Here is a 17339-nt window from a genome sequence, read left to right on the forward strand (position 1 = left end):
ACACCTTGAACCTCTGAACCTCCTCCTCCTTACCGTCGCAGCATCAGTTTGGGGTTCTTGGCCACATACTGCTCCACCAGGTCGTTGAGGAGAGTTTTGAGGATGTCGGTGAAATACTCCAGTTTGCCGTGCAGCGACACTGTTAGCAGGGAGGCCACGTAGGCCCGGTCTCTGGGAGAGAATGTCCGCTGGCTCTCCAGAGTGTGAATGAACTGAGAGAAAGAGAAAAGTGGCAAATTATCCCTCTGCTCAATATGCGGGCATCACTCTGCTCACCATACTGATGGCAATCAAACTTCAAATCAAATCAAACTTTATTTATATCGCGCTTTTCATACATATAAATGTAACACAAAGTGCTTAACAAAAAATAAGAATTAAACAGACAATAAAAATGACAAAACCCACCCCTCCCTTCCCCACATACACATCTGTATGTACACATACACAAACATGCACACACACGCACGTAGACACGCACACACACAATCACACACTCAGACTCACACACAGCACATATTGATTGACAGTGTAGAGACATGGCAAGGCACCGAGGATCCGGATGAGGAAAAAGCAACCTGTGGGAGCATCCACACTGAGAGGTGGCAGAGCCCACAGCCATAGAGGACGCCGTCACAGAGACCACCAGGACCCAGGGAGACCGGGGCGGACTCCACACATGGTGCAGAGCCGCCTAGTCCCCCGGGCCCAGGGAATCTCCAAGACCACATCCCCACGGGCAGACCGAGCACACCCCCCAGTGTGGAGACCCCCATGAGGGAACACTGGAGTTAAAGACTAAAAGACAACAGGACAGGATAAAAACTAAAAGACTAAAAGACAACAGGACAGGATAAAAACTAAAATACAACAGGAAAGAAAATATAAATAATGTGATGAACAACTAAATAGGTAAAGAGATAGATAAATAGGAGAATAAATAAATAAATAGTAAAATAATCAGTTAAAAGCTAGACCAAACAGGTGCAACAGGGCAATGACTACCTTGGTGAGGAAGAGTTTGCTGTTGAGCAGGTTGGACAGCTGCACCAGGCCCTGCTCAACCGTCTGCCTCCGACACTCCTGGACGTCCAGGTCTCGCCTCAGCGGAGACTCCCGGTGGCCCGGGAAGAAAATGCGCTCAGCATACATCCGGTAGTCAAGGAAGGGGATGCCAGAGCCCACCAGGTCGCTGGACATGTCCATCATCTCCGTCATCAGGTCTGAGTCAGGGTGGAGGAGGAGGAGAGAAAGATCAGGAGGTGTCTCTCCAAGCTCTTTCTATCATATATCATCTTCAAAGTGTGTGCTGGGGACTGTGTTTGTCAGAAGGAGCTGGTAAATATTGACACTGGACGGAGTTGGCAGGCTAAAATTAACTTCCTCTGCATCAGCCATGTGGGATGTGAGGAACATTTCATCCAGAAGGAGTGATGTAATGGAACATCTCATAAGGCCAGAGTAAAAACAAACTGGATCTGTTGGCCTCCACGAGCTTAAATAAACGTTCCCGTTCTCCAAACCTCGTTCATCTCCTTCCTGCTCTGTCCTTTGACATTTTTTTTTTTACCTGTGAATTCTTTCTTGCAGCGATCTCTCACACTGGTTTCTAGGTTCTCCAGCTGGATCTGGACCTTCTTGTAGTCTCTCAGAGCCTGCTTACTCTTCCTCCTGACAGACAGAAAACAAAGGCAGGAACAGAGGCTCAGCAGGGATAAAAAAAGAGAGGACAAGTCATACCAGTTTCACACTGGATTAGTGGAAATCCAGTGAGATTGTGAAAAGGTTGACTCAAGTAATTTGACCCAACAAACCCCCACCAGAGAGGATCCGGGTTAATCACAGAGTCCCGCTGGGTCACATTGGAAACACTGGCTGATTTGGTAACAGCCAAAGGTGAGTGTCCTGATCCTACAGCTCTCACTGGGGCACTTTTCAAAAACTGCATGACTTGACATGAACAAAATGGCAACATGACCCAGCAGTATCTGATAATGTTGCTTTTTTAAAGCTTCAGTGACACATGAAGACAGATTGTAAAGCCCTTCAAGGCAAATCTGTGATTTGTGGCTCTGGGTAATAGAAATAAAACTGAAATTATTTGAAGGTGTGACTGCTAGAGCGAGGGCTTTTGACTGGGTATCCAGGCCACAGGCATGAATGAAAGGTTAACATATATGTAACGTATATGAATAAGTACCGCTGGTCTCATGATATGCTGTTATTGTACAGGGCTTTCTTGTTCAAACCTCTGGCCACAAGTTTTGAGAGGAAGCATCTGATCTGACATTAAAAAATGAACAACTTTTCAGTGACGCACTGCAAAAAAGGTGTGTCTAAAAACTAGATAAAAACACTAAATCTGACAGATAATTTACCTTGACAAGATTTCTTAAAATTTCTTAAATTAAAGCTGCAAGCAGCGATGAACTGGCCCAAGCAGAGTGCACTGCAAATTATTTGTTTCTTACCAAGATAAAAAAAACTTTAGATTTAGAAGTGTTAGATCATTTATCTTGTTTTAAGAGTTAATTTCTTATTTTAAGTGTTCAACATGCTTTTTCCTAGATTTAACAATATTAATTTAAGAAATCTTGTCAAGTGAAATTATCTGTTATCTTGTTTTTAGACACACCTTTTTTGCAGTGCGGTGTTATATCTTTTGACCATTAAAGATGACAATTAAATGATGAATACATCACACTGGTCTACAGAAGACAGATTCAAAAGAATGACAGCTTTGAGACTTGTTATAAATTATGCAGCTGTTGTTGTCGTGACCAGGTAGAACCTACTGATTAAACTGCCATAAAAATGACCTCATGAGCTCCATGTCTGAAAGGAGCATAAAAAAAAAATTCAGTTGTTACTAAGAAAGTAACAATATGATAAAAGTATTTATTACAAAGCTGAAATTGGTTGTGATCCTAAGCTCTACTAGAGTCCACAGGGCGCCTTTAACTGACCTATAACTTGATAATTTTTTCTACCCTCAAATTATACATAAAAAAAACATACAATCACCCACTGACCTGTAAATGAGCACGATGATGAGGACAATGAGGGCAAGTATGGACGCTCCAACCCCAACTCCAATCTGAGCCTCCAAGGGGAAAGTGGACAGGCTAAGGTTGTCGTACTGAACCTTACCCAGTGAGAAGTTCAGGTTGCCCATTTGGACCTAAAACACACACACAGACACACACAGACACACAGAGCGGAGTCCTCATTAGCTAAACTGTACGGGTGCACAAGGGTGTTCGTATAAACAATCTTCCTGTCCTGTGAGACCGCTTTATCTTTTCCTTTATTTATCTTTTATTTATTTTTTGGTATCTGTTTGTATGTAATGTTAGTATGTTGTGTATGGACTCTTAATTTTACTGTACGAGTGTTGCTTCATGTCTTGTGATACATGTTTGTCAGCGTTTATGATTGTATATGTGTTGTGACTGTATTGACTGTTGTTGTTGTTTTTGTTTTGTTGATGATCTCGGAGAATGGATAATTTGATTTAATGTTTGGATTCCAGGAAGAATAGCTATGCTAATGTGCTGGTGCTAATGGAGATCCAATAAATTAAATGAATGAATGAATGAATGAATAAAGGTCAGGATCTCATACAGTCCCACCCTCCTGCTGGAAAGACGTGATGATTTCTCAACACAGACTCACTGTGAACTCAGGCAGATTATCAGACCCTTCTCGTTTCTTGCCGTTGGGTCCTGGTGCAGGCTGCTGAGGTGGCGGCTCGCAGTACAGATGGTTTCTGGTCAGGGTCTTAACAGCACACACACCCTCCCCTACTAACACTACCACCTCGTCCTTAGTGATGGCCAGGTCCAGGTTTTCCCCCTGACAACACAGGCACACACATTTAGTATTCACTTCCAGCTCTTTGGACAATTTCAGGCCATACAAAAAAGTGAAAAAAAAAGTCATATCATGTTTGCATCTTGCTAATGGGCATGTATTAGCATTATGCATAGGATTTTTTTTTCAGTCAAATGCAACATTTACTGAGCTTGTTGATTTAAAAAAAAACTTTATTGAAGGTTTGGACAAATAAACTGAACTTCTCATGAAAGCCACGAGTATAAGCTAAGCTGAATTTCATTTCTATCTGCTACAGAGGCTGAAAAATCTTCTGTTGAATTTCCAGAAAATTCCAGTTTTTTCCAGGCGTTTTAGGCCTAAATGGGTTAAACAAACTGACAATGTCATCATTGCTTCACTTAGTATAAGAGCTCCCTCTACAACTGCCTTTCCATCACTGTCCTCTCACCTCCAGCTGGATGAAGCTGCCGGGGTTGTAGCGGTAGGCCTTCAGAGGGTCCTGCTGGTTCAGGGAGCGGAGGACGGGGTTGGGTTCGTAGCTGAAGCCGTTAGCGTTCAGGCTGCTGAAGTCAAAGCGTAGGTTGTCCAGCAGAAACTCTGCAGTTACCTTTGACCCCCAGATGGATGAGTCCAGCATAGGAGAACGGCACAGGATCAGAGAGGAGGAGTTCACCTCACATCGCTCCATAAACTGATGAGACAGGGAGGGAGAGGCAGAAAAGACATTTAGTTGAAGAGGAAATTATACAGACGGGTCCTTTTATCATGATTACTAAATTGTAGCCCACTCCTTCCAATTTATGTTCCAGCGTACTCATTAGGCTTGTGGTATTTCCGTTATTGAATGAGCTTTTCTAATATGGGTTTCACACTGTCTTTTATTATGGTTACTTATGGGCTGCTTCCACTACCGGGCAATACCCGGAATGAGGCGGGTCTTACTCGCCGAAACGTCCCTAATTTTCAATACGAGCAGTCTGGAGCGGTCTTTTGTCGGGACTTTTTTTGTCCCTGTCGAAGAGGAGGGTCTTTTTTCTCCCCTGAAAAAAGCCTGGTTATGGATTGGATAGGTCGCTAAGCAGGATGTGACGTTGTACTCGACGCCACAACAACACACGCCATTTGTAAAAGCAAGCGAAGAAGTGTTGGCAACTTGGCGACTTTGTTGCTATAATTAGCAACTTTTTGGCTCTTCTTAACAAGCTGCGGGGGCCGGCGGCTCCTTAAGAACAGTAAGAACAGTGGAAGTGGCACAGTCCTCCTGCAGCAGTCTCTCCCAGCTGCAGAGCCGGAGGGGATGTTAACCCCTTAGCGTCCAGTCTGCAAATTGCTAATAGGCTAACAGTTAGCTCTGTAGCAGTACAGTGTGTAGGTGCTGCTGCTGCAGGAGGTGTTCACTTAGCGATCTCTGTTTGTTTACAACAAGCACCGGACACTCTGTGCACAGTTAGTGATGCCGGTTAATTCACCATCACTATGTTTATGATCAGCGGAGACTCTGTGCATAATTAGCCATGCTGCTTTGTTTATGATCAGCTGCTGACGTTGTGCACAGTTAGCGATGGCGGTCACAGTTGCGTCGCACGTGTTTACTCTGTCGCGACACTCAAAAACCATACGTCACCTCTGGAGTCTCATAAATCCCTCTGGGGGCCTTTTTGTAATGGAGACATGCAGAGTAAGCGGACATTTGAGAGGGCGTGGCCTGAGAATTTCCCAGTGGCCACTCTTCCCCCTAAAGGAAACACAGCTTTATATTTACATTTCTATGGGTGTGGTTATTGCTCTAATTTCCTGAATAGAGAATATGTGCATTTTCTTTTCCTTCTCTTTGACTATTATTGTATAATTGTGAACCCTGCCTGCATGCAGCTTATTGTCTGCTCCATACTTTTCCAGCCTGTGCTGAATCAGTTCCTAATTAGGGTAAATATCTAAGAGAATGTGTGTTTCTTATGGTTTGACTTTGATGAGGATGCATGCTGGTGTCAAAATGCACACTTTGGACCAACTCTCTAAAGACTCCCGTTACAAGACTGCCCTACTCTGAGAGCTTGGGACAGGTCTGCTGTTCCTTATGAGACGGTCCTTCATCTCACACACACAGACCTGTTTGACAGAGCAGAGTGATTCTGGAGGGCAGATCTTCGCTGGCCTCACCAAAATCTTCTCCCCTTGCTCTTCACTTCTCCTCTTTCTCCTTCGCTTTCTCCTTTTGTTCTGGCTGATTGACTCCAAGGGAGAGATGGTCACCACCATCCGGGGCTCCTGCACCACGTCCAGGTTGTGGCCCGACACGTAGATCAGCCGACCTCCACTAAACACACAGAAAAACTCTTACATTTCATACAGTCGGAGGTTGCTTCACTTTACCAAGATCCAAGACTATGATTCAACGTACAGATATATATAAAGCAATGCAACAGTGGAACTCACTCCCTTATCATATTACTCAATTAAATATAGCTTTAAAAAACAACTTAGAAGTCATTATCTAAATATCAACTTTAATTGATGCAGCTGTCTTTTTTGTGTTGTTTTGTTTTTTATTTTGTATTGTGATGTCAACCATGTTTTATGTGAAATGTAATTACGTATTGTCTGTGTGTTCTTTTTGTTTCATGTTATGTATTCATATAATGTATATCATGTCTGTTATCATTCTGTGTATTCCTACATTGTATTTGTCACACTGAAATATGATGATAGACCCCAGGAAGAATAGCTGCTGCTTTGCAAAAGCTAATGGGGATCTAAATAAAAACAAACAAACAAACAAACACTTTGCCAACTCACAACTCGGTCATGAGGGCACATGAGGTGAAGTTGATAGGTGAAGCTTAGATTTTTTAGACTCACTGCAGGAAGCTCTTAGCTGGTGTGGCATGGGTGATGTTGGGGTTTTGGGTGTAGCGGTAGGCTGAAGTGTGGAGGTGGCGCTGGCTGCTGCCATAGTGCAGCGTGACCCGGTGATCACCTGTCTTATTACTGCTGCCTGTCACACACTGAACACTGGAACCCTGCACCTCTGACACACTGAGGAGAAGCACAATAAGAAATGATGTGACACTTGATTGAACCCAGAGGATTTATCTCATTCAGAAAAGATTTGTTAGAAATGTTACATTTTCAAAACGACCAGATCCTTCTGCTCCCCTTTTCCAGAAACTCAAGATAATGAATTGTCATTTTTCAGATCAATATATACCAAATATGCATTTTTATCTTTAAGTATATCTATATTCCAAATTCCCTTCCTAAAGCTTTCAGTGAAGATTTCCATGTCAACTCACAATAACATCAGTACAATAGCCTACTAGACAATTAATAAGATTACTCCTCACTATCTACTACCCTTGGTCAATTTTCCTTAAAATACAGAGGAACAATACTCTGGAATGATCAATTTAATAGTCAATACAGCTTTCCTCTCTTAACCCTTTATAGGGCACTCCTGGAAATTGAAAATGTCAACCCTGAAGTGTTATTAGAGGATATTACAAGACTTTTTGCAAAATGTTTCATTTTTATATTGCAAATCGAGGTTAATTGAGTCATTATTATTATAATATTTATTATAGTCTCTTTCCCACAGCAACCCTACATAGACATAGAATAATTAGGGTTGTCAAAAGTATCGATACTCAAAAAAGTATTGATACTAAAACGTTGTATCCGGAAACGATGCTCATTTTCAAAAGTATCGATACCTAGCCAAGGAATGAACACTTAAGTTAAGTTATTGTTATTTTTTATCAAGCTTGCCGAATATTGTGCACAGCATACAACCTCAAAATATTGTTCTAATTGTTATTGTATTTATTTATTTTTGCACAACTGTTTTTTATTATAAATATTTAACCTGTGGTTCTGTTAATTTTTACATGTTGCATTTTTCTTGTTAATAAAAATATTTCTGTTAAATTTCAGGGTCTTTGTTTTTATCCTTGTGGTATCGAAAATGGTATCGAGTATCGAATATTTTCCTGAGTATCGGTATCGAGTTGAATATTTTAGTATTGTGACAACCCTAACAATAACACCTCATTTGCATCCATCATCACTTTATCTTTTAACTATTTATTATCTTTTTAGACTACTTATCACATATGTGTAATGTCTGAATGTCTTTTTTAAAGCACCTTATATATGAAAAGCACACGTAAATTTAGTTGTATGCATTTTAATACAATGACAATAAAGGAGAGCTTGAATCTTGTGTGATTGCTCAGGTCACTAAGTAGCACACACACTCATACACAGACACGCATGCACACACACATACACATGTCAACACATTTGTTTTATTTTACTTTTAATATTATCATAATTTTGCTCCATTTTTATGTTAAATTTAATTTAATTTTTTTTCCATTTCATAATTACTTGTTTTTAATTTAACTTGTGGATTTTAATATAGGTAGTGGCCTGTAGAAGCCCTTTTGGATTTCTTGCCGCTACATTGCACCTTCCTTTTGTTGTTATCTCTTTATCCTTGTCTTTTGTCTTATTATTGTGCAAAATAAAAACTTCAACTTCAACTTCAAACTTCAACCCAGAGTGAAATGGTCTATTCTCTTCCGCTCTTTGACACAAGGAGGTCAAAGGTCAGACTGACAGAGGGAATGTTCGATGGGAAATAAATTAATAATAGCTTCTATATTAAAGCTAACTTCTAATCAGCAACAGACAATTCAACCAATAAATACTGTTAACCTGTTGTGTGTGTGTGAGTCTTACATGTTACAGGGCACCCCTCCCACTGTGATAGTGAGGTCAGAGGGACGTCCCGTCAGCAGGTTTTTGCCAATGATGGTCAGGGACGTTCCTCCAGCCTTTGGCCCCCTTTCCGGAGACACCCCCATCACAAAAGGGTCCTGCGAGGGACAAGAGGACAGAAGACAGCAGTTAGAACTGCATCAGCCAAAATAAACTAAAATTAAAATCCATAGTGAATTAAAAATGAAAAGAACCGTCAGATTTCTCATTTATTATACTGTATGTCTCTGTTTGGCTGTGATTGAGCTATTTGTGTCTGCAACAACACGACAAAGGGTCAACAACACCTTATCTAATCTACTGGAATCAAATCTAATTTACCTGGTAGCTGAATGTCTGGCTGGACACACCAAACTGTCCTCCGCTCACTTTTACAGACACATGGCCCACCTTCTCTCCTCCGCTGGCTCTGGTCCTGCACACAATCCTGGAAGACAGACATCATTCTTAGGATAGTTGTTCTTAAAAAAGCAGAGTGATACATTCTCCCTGGCAATGTTTCATTTAGCTAGTAAGTGAAGGAGCCAGATGCTTTTGAGTATGTTGTTTCGGCTCTACTTGTGAGAAATCTGCTCGATTCACAAAGGATTCCATCAATGTTACAAACCAGGAACCACATACCTCTTTGTGTACTATGACAGTAAATATTGCACATTTTATTGTTTTTTTCCCCTTTTTTTTACTGTATACTTGCATTTGCATTTTATGCTCTAATCCTTATTCATCTTATTCTTATACACCGTGGGACTGTGAGAAATGTTGTTTCAATCTCTGTGTTTCTCCATGTCTCTGACAATAAAGTTGACTTTGACTTGACAAATTCCCTAAAAAACATGAAAATACACACACACTACACCCACCCACACACACACTCCTACACACACACACACCCACAATGAGGGGCATTTTATGTCAATCTATACTAAAACGTGTGTACATCACCTCTGCGATGACAAAAAAAGACGCTGCACACGCGTTGTTGCGCATACGCCTACGTGATGGGTTAACTACACCTCAAATACGTGACATGAAGACCAGCGTGTTAAGTACAATTCTACATGAGCGTACAGACACATGCTGTGTAGTGTTTGTGAAAGTGTGTGTGAAATCAAATAGCGAGGGGTCATCCGTGCCACGAGCGAACGGAGAGGACGCCTGACGCACGCTCGTCTCAAAGTACAAATAATCATTTACTTTATAATGACAAATTTTGAGTTTAACAGCTGCTTCGCTTCACAATTCAAGCAGTCCATGTATTACCAAGAGAGACCGATGAGACAGTTTAGGCTATTTCAGTCTACACATGATAGCAAGGGTGAAAGGGATAATTAAAATAATTTCAGCCACTTAAAAATAAAACTATCCTGACAGCTCTGTTGGGGCTTGGAGTTCATCTATAAGTTCTGCTTTCTTATAAACAATCCCGTATGAACCTGAGACTTTGTGTAACAGCTGAACTGTTTAGATTTGATTTGAACATAGAAAATGAATAACTGTCAGGTCCTGATGATCTTGTGATGCTTAAGTGCGCACAGCCTCTTCCTCAGTTTGTTCCTGAGCAACGGTCCAGTCCTGATATACTGTTACAGGCGTACAGCGTTACAGGCGTGTGTGTGTGTGTTATTGTCCTAAAGCCAACGCTTCAGATGCCTTAACGTGTGCACATGTAGACTGAAATAGCCGAAACTGTCTCTCTTGGTACTACATGGACCGCTTTAATTGTTAAGCATCATCCCTTCATTATCTGGTGTACTAGCAATACGCGTGCCTGTACGCACGCCTATTTATCAGTCTTTATGCAAGCGCAGGCGAAGCAGTTAAGGCATTTTAGTTTGCTGGCAAAAAAAAAAAAAAGCCCCTTATAACCTACACACACACACACACACACCCCTCCACACACACACCTCCCCACACACACATGCGCAGTAGTCTGTGTGTACCTGGAGGAGACCTCGTAGAGGCTGGGGATGACGGTGCAGGAGATTCCGGCTACTGACACTGAGTGGAGGATGTCTTCAGCCTTCTGGCCCAGGTTGGAGCCTGAGATGGTCACCGTGGTGCCACCTTCCAACATGCCGGAAAGTGGCTCAATCTAAGAGAAGTCAGAAGCAATATTTAATAACATTTTGCTGGATGTGTGGAACATCTCTTTCTATTAATGGTAATCTGTAGGTACCATTTTATTTCAGTTTTCAAACTAATCATGAAAAAAAGAAGCCTGATCTTAAGAAAGAAGATCCATCGTGACGTTAAGCACCTCAAATGATGTTTCCCACACAACCAAAATAAAGAGTGAAGAGTGAAGAAGTGAGTACTCACAGAGTGGATGACGGGGGCAGGGCATGTCTGCTGTACAGGTTCACTACAGGAGTCTGAATACAAGCAGCTGGCCTGAGCACCACCACACCACACACAACCATACTTATGGTCAGCTGTGTGGCAGCGGCTGCAGTCAGAGCGGCCCACAGAGCAGTTGTACAGAGTCACTGAGGACAGGACAAGAGCATCAGTCAATGTTTAGGTGTGTTGATAAAAGACTGTAAGAGGAACAGAGCAATACAGCAGAACCTGAGCTCACCATATAGATCAGGAGAGCTATCCACATGAAAGGTGTCCCTCCTCTTCACATACACCATGGCATTGTATTCATCCACTGGCGCAGAATATGTGTACTGGAAAAACAATGGATTCAGTTTTAACACACCCAACAACCATTTGTTACGCTGTTACATCAGACATCAAAGAAGACGCAGTTTAAAGGTGCTGCATGTTTTTTGGAGTCTCGTTCCCTGGTCTGTGATGGACTGGAAACGAGACTCAGTAAACAACTGCCTTTCTCCAGAATCACAATCAAATAATGCAACTTTACTCCCGTCTCAAAAAAGCATCATCCTTAATTACAGTCCTGTACAGTGCCCTGTGCTGTACATAGAGATAAGTGTTGTCAAGGGTGACTGCACATTGACAGACCTGGTGTAGTTGACAGGTGATGTCAAAGTTTGATGGATTCATGTCATCGGTCTCCACGTATGCGTCCACCACCACCGTCTGCCCCTCAATGACCAACACACACTCATAGTCCAGATCCACTTCCTGAACAAACAAAGACTTGTGTTTGGTAAAAGGATCACCAGCCAGGCACATAGAGCCATCATTGATGTGTATATATATGTGTGTGTGTGTGTGTGTGTGTGTGTGTGTGTGATGGGGGGGCAAACTATACTAAAACGCTGTCTCATCGGTCTCTCTTGGTAATACATAGACCAAGGTTATAATAGTTTTGGATTTTTCATTAGTTTTTGTTTAAATTTCGTTGTGATTTTTTGTTTTCAAATTCAGTGAGTTTTAATTTGATTTTAGAGTGAGTTTGCTAGTTTTAAAACGTTTTTATTTTTTGGAAAATGCTTAGTTTTGGTTTAGTTTTTATTAGTTTTAGTTTTTTTGCAATGGGGTATTTGTTGGGTGCAAGATTCAATAAGGTCACAATAAATGTTGCCTTTATTTCCTTTGTCTGATCCATCTCAGCCCCAATAAGTTTATTAAGTCATAAAACCAGACAGATGAAATAGATTTCATATCAACCAAAAAGGTTTACGTATGAAAAAAGTTGACAAAGACGAAAACTAAGGACATTTTCACTATAATTTTAGTTTACAATACAGTTTCAGTTAATTATCAGTTTTTAAAAACTCTCTTTTTTATTTTCTTAATTTCAGTTAATGAAAATGTTTTTTCAATTCTAGTTTTCATTATTTTGTTAGTTTTCGTTAATTATAATAACCTTGACATGGACTGCTTGAATGGTGAAGCGAAGCAGCTGTTAAACTCAAAATTCATCATCATAAAGTAAATAATTATTTGTACATTGAGCTAGCGTGCGCACAGGCGTCTGCTACATTCGCACATGGCATGACACTTGTCACCCATCACCCCTTTATTATTTGGTGAACTAGCAATACGCGTGCCTGTACGCACGACTATCATCTTTATGCAGGCAAAGGCTACGCGGTTAAGGCGTTTTAGTATAGTTCGCTGGCATAAAATGCCCCTCATAGTGTGTGTGTGTGTGTGTGCATGTGGTGTACCTGGTAAAGGTGCAGGTTGCGGGCCAGTAAGGTGATCTTCCTCTCCACTCTGACAGGAAGCAGTGATGAACCCTGGACCTTCTCTACACAGGGACAAGCTGAGGAACCCCAGCTGACGTAGGAGCCCTCGTCCCCCTGTTGCCCAACACACACACATAAAGTAGAGTTTTTTTGCTGCTACTTGCAAATCACACCCCAATCTCAAGGAAGTGTAGAAATTAATCTGATTCTATTTATGCAGAAACAAGAAAGGTTGTGGTTATGCTTGGCACGAGCATATCTTACAGATAATTATAACATAACGTAAATCACAATATTGGTCAGAAAAATCATGATTATATATTTGTTCAGCTTCACCTACAGACAAGAATATGACCCAGAAATGAAACATTGTGTGAAGGTAACCATAATCTCGCTTTCATTCACTGCAAACAGACAAAGCGAAGAAAACTTTGGGAGAGAGATTTAAAAGTAATCCAGAGCTGTACATGGAAACAAGAAGAAAAAACGAAAATGACAGATTCAAAAAACAGCTGCACTGGAGCAGCTGTTTTTCTTGGTGTCAGTTTTATATATAAAAATGCAAAACAACACAGGCGTCAGACAGGAGAGGAAGAGCAGGGACACAAGGCAGACAGGGCAGTTGGTTTGAGTACAGAGTCAGGAGCAGGGAGGCTGCTGAAGCTTTGAGTAGAAGAAGAAAAAGAAAAAGAAGTAGGTGGAGGAGGAAGAGGAGGTGACGGCTGAACTCACCGGGAGGAAGGCGTCAGCTGGATCATACTGGTAGTCCAGCTCTGAGTCAGTGTCCACCATGTGGGGGTAAGATGGGGGGGTGCGGTCTACCTCACCGTCACCTGACAACACAGTGGCAGCAGAAAATGTGGCAGTGTCGTTTTCTGACTGGACGGCGCTCTCAGCGTGGACGTCTTCCTCTTCTTCTGGCCACAGGAGCACCTCAGGGTCAGTGCCTGGGCCTACTGCCACTGTCTGGGACTCCTGTGTGGGCAGTGTGGTGGGAGTCTGGCTCAGGTCCAGGTAGATGGAGGGCTCAGAGTCGTCAGGATCGCCTAGAGAGAAGGGCGTGGGCAGGGGGAAGCCAGACGAGGCCGAGGTGGGGGCCTCTGCCGGGCCCAAAGCCCCCTCTGCTTCCTGGGCGTCACTGGGGGGCGACTCTGTGACCAGCTCCTGGGGGGAGGAGTCCGGTTCATGGGGAGGGATGATCAAAGGCACCACAGGCTCCAGATCTCCACTCAGACCATCAGCCATGGTGACAGGGACTAACTCTGTGGTTACCATGGAGACGGTGGGTGTAACCCCAGCACCTTCAGCCTCACTTTGGGTGACAACATAAAGCTCTCCAGCTTCTCTCTCTTCTTCCTTCTCAGTAGCGACCTCAGGGGGAAGAGGTGGAGTGGGTGCTGGTGTGGTGAGTGGGAGGGTGCTGGCAGCCGGAGGGGGCAGGGTGGTGGGTGGGGTGGTTGGTTCAAGGCTGGTGGTGGTTGCGGGTGGAGTAGTGGTTGCAGGCTCCTGAGTGGTTGCTATAGTGGCAGGGGCAGCGGTTGTTGTAGTTGTAGCAACAGTTGTGGTTGTTGTTGCTGTTGTTGTTGTCGTTGTTGTGGGAGCTGTTGTGGTGGTTGTCAGGGCAGCCGTTGTAGTAGTGATGACTTTAATAGGTTTGGTTGTGGGAGGAGCTGAGGTGGGGAGTTTAAACTGGAGGAGGGTGGAGGAGGGGAAGACATGAGGAGAGGATGAGACAGAAATAAAAAAAACTAATGGACAAAAGGAAAATGGAAATAACTAATAACTGAACTGAAATGTGATGTTAAACACATAACCTGCTGTTCATGTGTTATTGTTGCTTATGACACATGCACAGGATTGTATTAGCGTATGAGGCACAACAAACTAGGATTGTCAAAAATGTATCAATATCCAGATACTAATTAATAGATCAGAGAGCTTTTCCGACCACTTTTGGTAGAAAATGAAAAAAGTATAAATTCCACATGGAACATGAGGCAGACGTCCAGACGCAGGTGAAAGATGTCGATTAAGCCTCGTAGCAAGGAATGCTACAAAGTGGTGGAAACAAAGTCAAGTAACACAACAAACTGCTAAACAACTGAAAGAAAGACACTTTGGTCTTAATGAGGAAGTTCAGGAAGATTCTTGTTTCAACAACATAGAAGTATTTGACAGTTATCATAAACGTTAACCTGGATGGCAGCACACATTATTGTTAGCAACATTAGCTGCTTTTTTTACACTACCTCAGAGTCAGACAACATACAATTATTGTTGTCTTTATTTTTTTTCCACTAACTTTTAATATTTATTTATATATATCATACCATACAGTTATGTTCCTGTTTTTTTTTGCACTATGTTGTCATTGATGTAATTGTTTGTATTGCTCTAATGTTTATATATAAAAAAATTCTCTGTGGTATTGAAAATGGTGTATTTTCCTGGGTGTTGGTATCAAGTTTGAAATTCAAGTATTGTGACAACCCTGCAACAAACATGAATAGGCACTGATTAATGTATGTAATAATAGGAAATCTCTGAAAGGTTTATTTACTTACCAACTTCTTATGAATCAAAAATACACACAAAATTCCGACCGACACATTCAAGTACCTGACGGTTACCAGTAATTCAAGCATGTTTTATTTGGCACCTGATTTATTCTGGAATTTAAATGAGTGTTTGTGCTGTGCAGCTGTTTATTTATGTATTTATTTATGAAGGAGAAATGCGTATTATAGATATAATTATATTTTACTCTTTGCATGCTGTGGAGATCACTGCTCTGATCTACAGGTGAAAGCAATATGAATCAGGAAACTCTACTTATTACCCCTGGGCCTGTGTGTGACAATACAACACTTACAGCACAAGTCTCCTTCAATGCTTTACACAAGACGGTGCACCACTGTTTCACTTCTCACTGAGTGCTGTATAGTTACACATGTTCTCTTTTAGGAACTTACATGTTGGTTGTAGATGATCACCCCCTCCTCACAGGTGGGCTTGTGGGTACACAAGTGTTGGTGAACACACCAGTTGCAGCCCCATCGGCTCAAGACACAACCACGGCAACTGCACACAGAAATACCAGGACGAACACATTTGAGATGTTAAATGAAAGCTTCAGCGGAAGGATGCTACATGGTGTCAAAACAAGTAAAAGGGGAAGAAAACAATGAAGCCATGGAAAGAAAAGTGGAGAGGTCGAGGCTTTTTATCTCCAAGCAGGAGAAGGGAGAAGACAAAGAGAGATACAACTGCTTGTAACACACAGAGTAATCCAATTGCTGCCGATCTGGCCCAAGTGGTAAGAAAGGTCAATGATCTAATTGAATTGAACCTCAGTTTCCTATCATGGTGGTGGAGAGGACAGAGAGATAGAGGATGAGGAGGTTGGGAAGGACACTAAAAAGTAGGGCTGGGCGATATGGACAAGAGGTCATATCCCGACATATTTAGGCTGAATGTCATGCAATCATACTACAGGCTAGGGCTGGGCGATATATCAATTTAAAAGATAAATCGATATATTTTTAAGTGGGATATGGAATTAGATCATATCGCATATACCGATAGAGTTCAAATTCTTACTAGGGTTTGTCATATTTAGTTCTTTTATAATGTTCGTTAGTCTTTTCTCATATAAATATATTTATTACAGAAAAAGATTGGCCTATTTTATTTCATAGGCTATTTTTATTTAAGATATTTTTTTATTTAAATGTCACTTTATGAAACTTTGATTTAAAAAAAAAAAAAGGTACTTCTGTTGTTATACAGTATTCATGTTCACTTAAATAAACTACTTGTGACATGTCATATTTGGCTTTGACTTTGACTGAACATTTGCTCTCACTTTGCGATAAAAATATCAGGATGTATATTGTATATCGATTTTGAGCCTAAATATATCGGGATATGACTTTTAGTCCATATCGCCCAGCCCTACTACAGGCGGCCAGATCTCCTGCTCTCCACAGAAAATGAATAGGATCAAAAGACTTCACGTATGTCCAGGGATTAAGTGGATCTCCATCAGTAAATAGCAAATATCGTAGTCCATAATGCTCATGATGGAAACAGATGGGTTAGGGTTAGGCAGTTTACAGCAAGTTTGTGCAGATATGAGGGTCAGGTGAATCCCAATCCCACTTGTACAAGAAAACATTGCTGATAAAAGTTTAGGATGAAAATATGACATGACAGAGATCTATCCTAAACATAAGAGAGTATTCAAAGTTTTAAACTATAGAAGCCTCAGATAGAAGATAAGACATGATTATAAGGTGTGTGTTGAGGAGACAGGAGAGCAGAGCTGATAAATCATGGTAACTCACGGCATGCTGCCAGACAGCTGCTTAACCGCCGTACAGTCATAGAAGGTGAAATCCCTCGCTGTGACGGTGACGTCACCAAAGCGCAGAGACAAGGTGACTGTGACAAAGTCTGAGAAGAACAAAACAGAGAGAAAGACAACATGAGAAGAAGCTGAAAACAACACATCATGTTTCACCTGGGCACAGCGCTGAGCCGACAGGGCTCTGGAAATATTTGGCCAGGCTTATCTTCTCTGATTCACGAAGTCTGGGATAATGAGTGTTTCTCAAA

At 41.7% G+C, this 17339-nt stretch overlaps 1 protein-coding gene across 1 annotated transcript in view; it reads right to left on the minus strand.

The window, feature by feature from the left end:
* plxnb1b (plexin b1b) overlaps positions 1-17339 on the minus strand; it is a 125240-nt gene that overhangs the window by 13653 nt on the left and 94248 nt on the right. The window contains 18 exon segments of the mRNA XM_059330267.1: positions 34-212; positions 1006-1223; positions 1571-1671; positions 3033-3181; positions 3676-3855; positions 4286-4528; positions 5947-6154; positions 6697-6873; positions 8578-8714; positions 8938-9043; positions 10557-10708; positions 10936-11102; positions 11195-11288; positions 11587-11709; positions 12702-12836; positions 13455-14411; positions 15695-15803; positions 17069-17177. Of these exon segments, the coding sequence (XP_059186250.1) occupies positions 34-212; positions 1006-1223; positions 1571-1671; positions 3033-3181; positions 3676-3855; positions 4286-4528; positions 5947-6154; positions 6697-6873; positions 8578-8714; positions 8938-9043; positions 10557-10708; positions 10936-11102; positions 11195-11288; positions 11587-11709; positions 12702-12836; positions 13455-14411; positions 15695-15803; positions 17069-17177 (3544 nt within the window).

The sequence above is a fragment of the Centropristis striata genome, chromosome 3 (assembly GCF_030273125.1).
Source record: "Centropristis striata isolate RG_2023a ecotype Rhode Island chromosome 3, C.striata_1.0, whole genome shotgun sequence".
In the NCBI taxonomy this organism is placed as follows: domain Eukaryota; kingdom Metazoa; phylum Chordata; class Actinopteri; order Perciformes; family Serranidae; genus Centropristis; species Centropristis striata.